The 11017-nt window shown below is 52.8% G+C and overlaps 1 protein-coding gene and 1 pseudogene across 2 annotated transcripts; one reads left to right on the top strand and one right to left on the bottom strand.

Moving 5' to 3' along the window:
* Positions 1–2853, top strand: part of LOC137356266 (myosin-10-like) — a 44278-nt pseudogene extending 41425 nt beyond the window's left edge.
* Positions 2854–3551: 698 nt separating this feature from the next.
* LOC137356182 (sphingosine kinase 2-like) lies at positions 3552–10963 on the bottom strand. Of its 2 annotated transcripts, none has more exons than XM_068022026.1 (4): positions 10185–10963; positions 7182–7331; positions 4269–4363; positions 3552–3671 (listed from the first exon to the last, which is right to left on the bottom strand). In XM_068022026.1, exons 1-4 carry the CDS (start codon positions 10633–10635, stop codon positions 3552–3554), a joined length of 816 nt encoding a protein of 271 aa, XP_067878127.1. In that variant the 5' UTR covers positions 10636–10963. The 2 variants fall into 2 exon arrangements, with proteins under 2 accessions (XP_067878127.1, XP_067878129.1); XM_068022028.1 differs by having other exon boundaries at positions 10189–10792.
* Between the last annotated feature and the right edge of the window lie 54 nt (positions 10964–11017).

Raw genomic sequence — 11017 nt, 5'->3', positions numbered from 1 at the left:
GTCAGTGATGATATAGAGAGAGAGAGAGAGTGTCAGTGATGATATATAGAGAGAGAGTGTCAGTGATGATATATATAGAGAGAGAGAGTGTCAGTGATGATATAGAGAGAGAGAGTGTCAGTGATGATATATATAGAGAGAGAGAGTGTCAGTGATGATATAGAGAGAGAGAGTGTCAGTGATTATATAGAGAGAGAGAGAGAGAGTGTCAGTGATGATATATAGAGAGAGAGTGTCAGTGATGATATAGAGAGAGAGAGTGTCAGTGATGATATAGAGAGAGAGAGTGTCAGTGATGATATATAGAGAGAGAGTGTCAGTGATGATATAGAGAGAGAGAGTGTCAGTGATGATATATCGAGAGAGAGAGAGTGTCAGTGATGATATATATAGAGAGAGAGAGTGTCAGTGATGATATATATAGAGAGAGAGAGTGTCAGTGATGATATAGAGAGAGAGAGTGTCAGTGATGATATATATAGAGAGAGAGAGTGTCAGTGATGATATATAGAGAGAGAGAGTGTGTCAGTGATGATATAGAGAGAGTGTCAGTTATTATATAGAGAGAGAGAGAGAGAGAGAGAGAGTGTCAGTGATGATATAGAGAGAGAGAGAGAGAGTGTCAGTGATGATATAGAGAGAGTGTCAGTTTTGATATAGAGAGAGAGAGTGTCAGTGATGATATATATAGAGAGAGAGAGTGTCAGTGATGATATAGAGAGAGAGAGTGTCAGTGATTATATATAGAGAGAGAGAGTGTCAGTGATGATATATATAGAGAGAGAGAGTGTCAGTGATGATATAGAGAGAGAGAGTGTCAGTGATTATATAGAGAGAGAGAGAGAGTGTCAGTGATGATATAGAGAGAGAGAGAGAGTGTCAGTGATGATATAGAGAGAGAGAGAGAGTGTCAGTGATGATATAGAGAGAGAGAGTGTCAGTGATGATATATATAGAGAGAGAGAGTGTCAGTGATGATATATAGAGAGAGAGAGTGTCAGTGATGATATATATAGAGAGAGAGAGTGTCAGTGATGATATATAGAGAGAGAGTGTCAGTGATGATATAGAGAGAGAGTGTCAGTGATGATATAGAGAGAGAGAGAGAGTGTCAGTGATGATATATATATAGAGAGAGAGAGAGTGTCAGTGATGATATAGAGAGAGAGAGTGTCAGTGATGATATAGAGAGAGAGAGAGAGTGTCAGTGATGATATAGAGAGAGAGAGAGAGTGTCAGTGATGATATATAGAGAGAGAGAGTGTCAGTGATGATATATAGAGAGAGAGAGTGTCAGTGATGATATATATAGAGAGAGAGAGTGTCAGTGATGATATATATAGAGAGAGAGAGTGTCAGTGATGATATAGAGAGACAGAGTGTCAGTGATGATATAGAGAGAGAGAGTGTCAGTGATGATATAGAGAGAGAGAGTGTCAGTGATGATATAGAGAGAGAGAGAGAGTGTCAGTGATGATATAGAGAGAGAGAGTGTCAGTGATGATATATATAGAGAGAGAGAGTGTCAGTGATTATATAGAGAGAGAGAGTGTCAGTGATGATATAGAGAGAGAGAGAGAGTGTCAGTGATGATATAGAGAGAGAGAGTGTCAGTGATGATATATATAGAGAGAGAGTGTCAGTGATGATATATATAGAGAGAGAGAGTGTCAGTGATGATATATATAGAGAGAGTGTCAGTGATGATATATAGAGAGAGAGAGAGTGTCAGTGATGATATAGAGAGAGAGAGTGTCAGTGATGATATATATAGAGAGAGAGAGAGTGTCAGTGATGATATATAGAGAGAGAGTGTCAGTGATGATATATATAGAGAGAGAGAGTGTCAGTGATGATATATAGAGAGAGAGAGTGTCAGTGATGATATATATAGAGAGAGAGAGTGTCAGTGATGATATATAGAGAGAGAGAGAGTGTCAGTGATGATATAGAGAGAGAGAGTGTCAGTGATTATATTTAGAGAGAGAGAGTGTCAGTGATGATATAGAGAGAGAGAGAGAGAGTGTCAGTGATGATATAGAGAGAGAGAGTGTCAGTGATGATATATAGAGAGAGAGTGTCAGTGATTATATATAGAGAGAGAGAGAGTGTCAGTGATGATATAGAGAGAGAGAGTGTCAGTGATTATATATCGAGAGAGAGAGAGTGTCAGTGATGATATAGAGAGAGTGTCAGTGATTATATATAGAGAGAGAGAGTGTCAGTGATGATATTTTGAGAGAGAGAGAGTGTCAGTGATGATATAGAGAGAGAGAGTGTCAGTGATTATATATAGAGAGAGAGTGAGTGTCAGTGATGATCTAGAGAGAGAGAGTGTCAGTGATTATATATATAGAGAGAGAGAGTGTCAGTGATGATATATAGAGAGAGAGAGAGTGTCAGTGATGATATAGAGAGAGAGAGAGAGTGTCAGTGATATATTTATAGAGAGAGTGTTCGTGACATGGAGAGAGTGTATGTTAGTGATCTGGAGAAAGAGTGTGTGTGTTAGTGATATAGAGGCAGAGTGTGTGTGTGCATGGGAGTGAGCGAGCGTGAACGAGCACGTGTGTGTATGTGTCTGAAAGTGAGAGCGAGTGTCTGTTTGCGTACGTGTGTGAGTGTACGCGCGTGAGTGTACGCGCGTGAGTGTACGCGCGTGAGTGTACGCGCGTGAGTGTACGCGCGTGAGTGTACGCGCGTGAGTGTACGCGCGTGAGGGTACGCGCGTGAGGGTACGCGCGTGAGGGTACGCGCGTGAGGGTACGCGTGAGCGTACGTGTGTGAGTGTACGTGTGAGTGTACGTGTGAGTGTACGCGTGTGAGTGTACGCGTGTGAGTGTACGCGTGTGAGTGTACGCGTGTGAGTGTACGCGTGTGAGTGTACGCGTGTGAGTGTACGCGTGTGAGTGTACGCGTGTGAGTGTACGCGTGTGAGTGTACGCGTGAGTGTACGTGTGTGAGTGTACGCGTGTGAGTGTACGTGTGTGAGTGTACGTGTGAGTGTACGCGTGAGTGTACGCGTGAGTGTACGCGTGTGAGTGTACGCGTGTGAGTGTACGCGTGTGAGTGTACGCGTGTGAGTGTACGCGTGTGAGTGTACGCGTGAGTGTACGCGTGTGAGTGTACGCGTGTGAGTGTACGCGTGTGAGTGTACGCGTGTGAGTGTACGTGTGTGAGTGTACGCGTGAGTGTACGCGTGTGAGTGTATGTGTGTGAGTGTACGTGTGAGTGTACGTGTGTGAGTGTACGTGTGTGAGTGTACGTGTGTGAGTGTACGTGTGAGTGTACGCGTGTGAGTGTACGCGTGTGAGTGTACGCGTGTGAGTGTACGCGTGTGAGTGTACGCGTGTGAGTGTACGCGTGTGAGTGTACGCGTGTGAGTGTACGCGTGTGAGTGTATGTGTGTGAGAGTGAGAGAGAGTGTGTCTCTGCGTGCGTGTGTGCGCATGTGTGTGAACGTGCGTGTGTGAGAACGAGCGCGTGTGTGTGTTTGAATCTCTCTGTCTGAATGGGCTCTTAGTTTCAGATTCCCAGTTTGACAGCTTGTCTTACCCAGCATAGTGATTGACTGCAGCTGCCAGTGCATTCCCAGATCCTGCAGGAAGGATTCCAACCGGCATCTGAATTGCCTTTTCCCAATCCGGCCGCTCCATTAACCCATTGATAACCTGCAACGGAGAGAACAGGAAATACATGAGGGATTTTCATCACCTAACCCCGTTTTATTTTTCTTTGAGGGAGCTTTACTCTGTATCTAACCCCCCGTACTGTACTTGTCCTGGGGAGTGTTTGATGGGGGACGGTGTAGAGGGAGTTTTACTCTGTATCTAACCCCCCGTGCTGTACCTGTCCTGGGAGTGTTTGATGGAGGAAAACATTGTCAGCTGAACTTCGTTGCTGCAACCAGCACTCAGCAGCTCCAATTAGGCAGCAGCAAACCCTGTGCTGTACCTGTCCTGGGAGTGTTTGATGGGGACAGTGTAGAGGGAGCTTTACTCTGTATCTAACCCCCCGTACTGTACCTGTCCTGGGGAGTGTTTGTTGGGGAACAGTGTAGAGGGAGCTTTACTCTGTATCTAACCCCCCGTGCTGTACCTGTCCTGGGAGTGTTTGATAGAGGAAAACATTGTCAGCTGAACTTCGTTGCTGCAACCAGCACTCAGCTGCTCCAATTAGGCAGCAGCAAACCCTGTGCTGTACCTGTCCTGGGAGTGTTTGATGGGGGACAGTGTAGAGGGAATCCCGACAGACAGTTCCGTTCCTACCTCATAGAGGAGGCCATCTCCAGACACAATGACAATTCCGTCCCACTCGTCAAGTCTGATGTCATGGACGAGCTTCCGTGCGTGATTCTGATATTCTGTGCATGCGAGAGAGGGAATGGAGAGAAGATGATGAATGGCGTCTGTTCCCAGAGGCACACATGGTAACAGCCATCGCTGATATAGCTACACGAGGAGTCCATTTGACCCATCGCGTCCATGCCAGCCCTGTGAACGCGCTATCCCATTAATCCCACTCCCCTTCCCTGCACTTTCCCCGTCTCTCTGTAAATTCTTTCCCTCTCAGTATTTACCAGATTCCCCTTTTGAGAGTCACTATTGAATCTGCTTCCACCGTCCTTTCAGGCAGCGAGTCCCAGATCACAACAACTCACTGCCTCAAATAATGTTTCCTCATCTCCCTCCCTCCGGTTCTCTCACCAATCACCCTCGATCTGTGTCCCTCCGGTTCACCACCCTCCCACCACTGGGAAACAGTCTCTCCTCATTTACTCCATCCAAACCCTTCCTGATTGTGAACGTCTCGATTAAATCTCCCTCTTAACCTTCTCTGTTCTCAGGAGAACAATCCCAGCTTCTCCCAGTCTCTCCACATTAACTGAAGTCCCTCATCCCTGGGATCATTCTGCTCAATCCCCCTCCGCACCCTCTCCCAGATCCTCGACACCCTTCCTAAAATGTGCTGCACTGTCGGAGGTAGATGTCGATGCGCCACCTCACACTTGTCAGTCTTAAATTCCATCTACCACCTCTCTGCCCATTCTGCTGGCCTATCACTGTCCTGTTGCAGGTGGTTCATATCGTCCTCACTGTTTATTGCACCTCCGTGTTTGGTGTCGTCAGCAAGTTTTGAGATTCTGCTCTGTATTCCGAGATCCAGGTCATTTATATACAGCAAGAAAAAACAGTGGTCCCAGCACTGACCCTTGGGGAACATCACTGTCTACCATCCCCCAGTCTGAAAAACAACCATTTACTACGACTCCGTTTTCTGTCTTTAAGCTAACTTTTTTATCCAATTGGACACTGGCCCTCCTAGTCCACGAGCCTCAGTTTTCTTAACCACCCTTTTAGAAACATAGGAAATAGGAGCAGGAGTAGGCCATTCGGCCCTTCGAGCCTGGTCCGCCATTCATTACGATCATGGCTGATCATCCAACTCAGTAACCTGTTCCCGCTTTCACCACCCCCCCCCCATATCCTTTGATCCCTTTCACCCCCAAGAACTATATCTAACTCCTTCTTGCAAACATACAATGTTTTGGCCTCAACTGCTTTCTGTGGTAGTGAATTCCACAGACTCACCACTCTCTGGGTGAAGTAATTTCTCCTCATCTCAGTCCTGAAAGGTTTACCCCGTATCCTTAGACTATAACCCCTGGTTCTGGACTCCCCCACCATCGGGAACATCCTTCCTGCATCTACCCTGTCAAGTCCTGTTAGAATTTTATAGGTTTCTCTGAGATTCCCCCCTCACTCTTCTGAACTCCAGCCAATATAATCCTAACCGACTCAATCTCTCCTCATACGTCAGTCCTGCCATCCCAGGAATCAGTCTGGTAAACCTTCGCTGCACTCCCTCTATAGCAAGAACATCCTCCCTCAGATAAGGAGACCAAAACTGCACACGATATTCTAGGTGTGGCCTCACCAAGGCCCTGTATAATTGCAGCAAGACATCCCTGCTCCTGTACTCGAATCCTCTCGCTATGAAGGCCAACATACCATTTGCCTTTTTTACCACCTGTTGCACCTGCATGCTTACCTTCAGCGACTGGTGTACGAGAACACCCAGGTCTCGCTGCATATTCCCCTCGCTCAGTTTATAGCCGTTCAGATAATAATCTGCCTTCCTGTTTTTGCTACCAAAGTGGATAACCTCACATTTATCCACATTATACTGCATCTGCCGTGCATTAGCCCACTCACTCAACTTGTCCAAATCACCCTGAAGCCTCTCTGCACCCTCCTCACAACTCACCCTCCCACCCAGTTTTACAACAAACACTTTCTTAAAATCCATATAGACAACATCCACCACATTCCCTTCATCAACCTTCTCTGTTACTGCATCAAAAAATTCAATTAGATTAGTCAAGCAGGATCTGCCTTTCACAAAGACCAGGCACTGAGATATATATATATATATATATATATATATATACACACACTCACCACATTCCAGACCCTGTTTTATCATCATCTCTCTCTCTCCCTCGTCAACCTGGGAGCCCATTTCTTGCTTCCCCGACCTTTCACCCTTGTTGGAATGTTCCCCGTCTGTACCTGAAGCATCTCTTCCTGAAAGATAACCCATCATTCCGATACACCTCTTCCTGCCACTCTTTGATTCCATTCTACCCCGGCTAGATCCCTTCTCATCACCTTGAAATTAGCCCTCTTCCAATCTCGACGTTCGGCCTTATTTTGTTCCTTGCTTTTCTGCATTCGGAGTCTGAACGTTGTGATCGCTCTTCCCCAAATGCACCCCCACAGGTCCACCTGGCCCACCTCATTCCCCAGCACCAATTCCAGCAATGCCTCTTTTCCAGGTGAGTCAAGAACATACTGATCGAGGAAGGTCTCCTGAACACATTTCAGAAACTCCTCCCCCTCTTTACTCTTCACTCTAACATTCCCCCAATCGACATGAGGGGAATTAAAGTCCCCCGATATCACCACTCGATAGTTCTTGCACATCTCTGTGATTTCCCTGATTTGCTCCTCTATCTCGAACCAAGTGGATTCAGTCCTTGCTCCGTCAAAGACATCCACTCTTCCCAACACTGCTCAATCTCCTCTGCACCTTCTCCAAGACCTTGAGTTCCTTTTTAACGCGTGCGGTGCCCAGAATTGGATGCAATACTCCGGCTGGGGTCGGACGACAAGGGTTACCTGTGCAAATCAGGTTGTAACTAATGTTGGCTTCCAGTATCATCGGGAGGATGTGGTTTTGGCAATAGTTCATGGCCAGCGATCGGCCACTGTGAGGGTTCACGAGGAGGAGCAGCCGACGAGGCTTCGGCAGAAGGCTGGGGGTGATTTCTGCAAAGAGAGAGAGAGAGAGAGAGGCTCTTTTAAAATCCACATCCAGGCTTCCACCAAATTGAAGGCCCCAATGTGAAATGGTACTACCAGACAGAAGAGGAGGGCACTGACCCCCTTCGCTGCAGGAATGACTCCCTCAGTACCCGCACCGACCCTCACCCACAGGGACCGAGAGGCTCCCGTCTCCCTCAGTATCCGCACCGACCCTCACCCACAGGGACCGAGAGGCTCCCGTCTCCCTCAGTACACACTGACCCTCACCCACAGGGACCGAGAGGATCCCATCTCCCTCAGTATCCGCACCGACCCTCACCCACAGGGACCGAGAGGCTCCCGTCTCCCTCAGTACCCGCACTGACCCTCACCCACAGGGACCGAGAGGATCCCGTCTCCCTCAGTACCCGCACCGACCCTCACCCACAGGGACTGAGAGGCTCCCGTCTCCCTCAGTACACACTGTCCCTCACCCACAGGGACCGAGAGGCTCCCATCTCCCTCAGTACACACCGACCCTCACCCACAGGGACTGAGAGGCTCCCGTCTCCCTCAGTACACACTGTCCCTCACCCACAGGGACCGAGAGGCTCCCATCTCCCTCAGTACACACTGACCCTCACCCACAGCGACCGAGAGGCTCCCGTCTCCCTCAGTACACACTGACCCTCACCCACAAGGACCGAGAGTCTCCAGTCTCCCTCAGTACCCGCACAGACCCTCACCCACAGGGACCGAGAGGCTCCCGTCTCCCTCAGTACCTGCACCGACCCTCACCCACAGGGACTGAGAGGCTCCCGTCTCCCTCAGTACCCGCAGTGACCCTCACCCACAGGGACTGAGAGGCTCCCGTCTCCCTCAGTACACACTGACCCTCATCCACAGGGACTGAGAGGCTCCCGTCTCCCTCAGTACACACTGACCCTCACCCACAGTGACCGAGAGGCTCCCGTCTCCCTCAGTACGCACCGACCCTCACCCACAGGGACCGAGAGGCTCCCGTCTCCCTCAGTACGCACTGACCCTCACCCACAGGGACTGAGAGGCTCCCGTCTCCCTCAGTACACACTGACCCTCACCCACAGTGACCGAGAGGCTCCCGTCTCCCTCAGTACACACTGACCCTCACCCACAGGGACCGAGAGGCTCCCGTCTCCCTCAGTACCTGCACCGACCCTCACCCACAGGGACCGAGAGGCTCCCGTCTCCCTCAGTACCCGCAGTGACCCTCACCCACAGGGACCGAGAGGCTCCCGTCTCCCTCAGTACACACTGACCCTCATCCACAGGGACTGAGAGGCTCCTGTCTCCCTCAGTACACACCGACCCTCACCCACAGGGACCGAGAGGCTCCCGTCTCCCTCAGTACGCACTGACCCTCACCCACAGGGACCGAGAGGCTCCCGTCTCCCTCAGTACACACCGACCCTCACCCACAGGGACCGAGAGGCTCCCGTCTCCCTCAGTACACACTGACCCTCACCCACAGGGACCGAGAGGCTCCCGTCTCTCTCAGTACACACTGACCCTCACCCACAGGGACCGAGAGGCTCCCGTCTCTCTCAGTACACACTGACCCTCACCCACAGGGACCGAGAGGCTCCCGTCTCCCTCAGTACACACTGACCCTCACCCACAGTGACCGAGAGGTTCCCGTCTCCCTCAGTACACACTGACCCTCACCCACAGGGACCGAGAGGCTCCCGTCTCCCTCAGTACACACCGACCCTCACCCACAGGGACCGAGAGGCTCCCGTCTCCCTCAGTACACACTGACCCTCACCCACAGGGACCGAGAGGCTCCCGTCTCCCTCAGTACACACTGACCCTCACCCACAGGGACCGAGAGGCTCCCGTCTCCCTCAGTACACACTGACCCTCACCCACAGTGACCGAGAGGTTCCCGTCTCCCTCAGTACACACTGACCCTCACCCACAGGGACCGAGAGGCTCCCGTCTCCCTCAGTACACAGGAACCCTCACCCACAGGGACCGAGAGGCTCCCGTCTCCCTCTGTACACACTGACCCTCACCCACAGGGACCGAGAGGCTCCCGTCTCCCTCAGTACACACTGACCCTCACCCACAGGGACCGAGAGGCTCCCGTCTCCCTCAGTACACACTGACCCTCACCCACAGGGACCGAGAGGCTCCCGTCTCCCTCTGTACACACTGACCCTCACCCACAGGGACCGAGAGGCTCCCGTCTCCCTCAGTACACACTGACCCTCACCCACAGGGACCGAGAGGCTCCCGTCTCCCTCAGTACACACTGACCCTCACCCACAGGGACCGAGAGGCTCCCGTCTCCCTCAGTACACACTGACCCTCACCCACAAGGACCGAGAGGCTCCCGTCTCCCTCAGTACACACTGACCCTCACCCACAGGGACTGAGAGGCTCCCGTCTCCCTCAGTACACACTGACCCTCACCCACAGGGACCGAGAGGCTCCCGTCTCCCTCAGTACACACTGACCCTCACCCACAGGGACCGAGAGGCTCCCGTCTCCCTCAGTACACAGGAACCCTCACCCACAGTGACCGAGAGGCTCCCATCTCCCTCAGTACGCACCGACCCTCACCCACAGTGACCGAGAGGCTCCCGTCTCCCTCAGTACGCACTGACCCTCACCCACAGTGACCGAGAGGTTCCCGTCTCCCTCAGTACACACTGACCCTCACCTACAGGGACTGAGAGGCTCCCGTCTCCCTCAGTACACAGGAACCCTCACCGACAGTGACCGAGAGGCTCCCGTCTCCCTCAGTACGCACCGACCCTCACCCACAGTGACCGAGAGGCTCCCGTCTCCTTCCCCCCAGTACCCGCCGATCCTCCCCCGACAGGGTCCTCTGACCTGCCTCTGTGGGCAGCTGGACGCCCAGCAGCAGGCACTTGACGGCCGTCGTCCACCTCTCCGCCTCGGCCAGGTTGTCGGCCCGCCGCTCCCCGCCGTCCACCTGGAAGACCTTGACCAGCCGCTGCCGCCCCCGGGCCGCGCCCACCAGCCGCTTCTTGGGCGGGTAGCAGTAGATGGCGAAGTGGGCCGCCTCGCTTCCCCCCTCCTCCTCCTCCGCCGCCGCCTCCTCGCCGTCCTCCCCCCGCCTCCCCCTCTGGCCGCCCCTGACCGCCCGGCACTCCAGCACGTGGCAGAGGGGCAGCACCAGCCGGCGGTCCTGCTCCGGCCGCGGCACCAGCCGCTGGACGTGCAGGTCGCGGCGGGTCAGGGTCAGGGCGAAGCGGGCGCCCCGCGATCCGCCGGCCGCCCCGAACTCCCCGTGCAGCAGGACCTCCGAGGGAGGCTCCATCGGCCCTGCCGCCGATCGGGCGGGCGCGGCGGCGCCGGTCCCGGACCCGGGCTTGGCGTCCGCCTTGGCGCGGGTCAAAGGTCAGGCGCCCCTCAAGGGCGCATCCGAGCGCCCCGCAGTCAGCCCTGGGCGCCCGGAGCCCAACACCGGGCAGGTGCCTCCAGTTGCAAAGTCACCCTCCACCCTCAGAGCAGCCCTGGGGCCTTAGAGGGGCATTTGAGAGCCAACTAGGAGGGGGGGGCAATCACTGACTTCCAGCCTCCTCAACCCAACGCGACATTGGCCACCTTTGCTCTCCAAAGGCGGAAGTGGCGGGCCGGCTCTGATAGACAGCCGCGCCAGCCAATCAGCGCCGCTTCCGGCTCACGCCGCCGGCCAATGG

Source organism: Heterodontus francisci, chromosome 45 (assembly GCF_036365525.1).
Source record: "Heterodontus francisci isolate sHetFra1 chromosome 45, sHetFra1.hap1, whole genome shotgun sequence".
Taxonomy (NCBI): domain Eukaryota; kingdom Metazoa; phylum Chordata; class Chondrichthyes; order Heterodontiformes; family Heterodontidae; genus Heterodontus; species Heterodontus francisci.
The sequence above is the reverse complement of the archived record's forward strand: the minus strand, read 5'-3'. Positions and strand labels throughout refer to the sequence as shown.

Coding starts and splice junctions, on each gene's coding strand:
- LOC137356182 (XM_068022026.1), bottom strand. CDS start 10,635: ATGGAGCCTCCCTCGGAGGTCCTGCTGCACGGGGAGTTCGGGGCGGCC. Junction 7,332..10,184: donor CCAGCTGCCCACAGAGGCAG/GTCAGAGGACCC, acceptor CTCTCTTTGCAG/AAATCACCCCCAGCCTTCTG. Junction 3,672..4,268: donor GAGATGGCCTCCTCTATGAG/GTAGGAACGGAA, acceptor TCTCCGTTGCAG/GTTATCAATGGGTTAATGGA.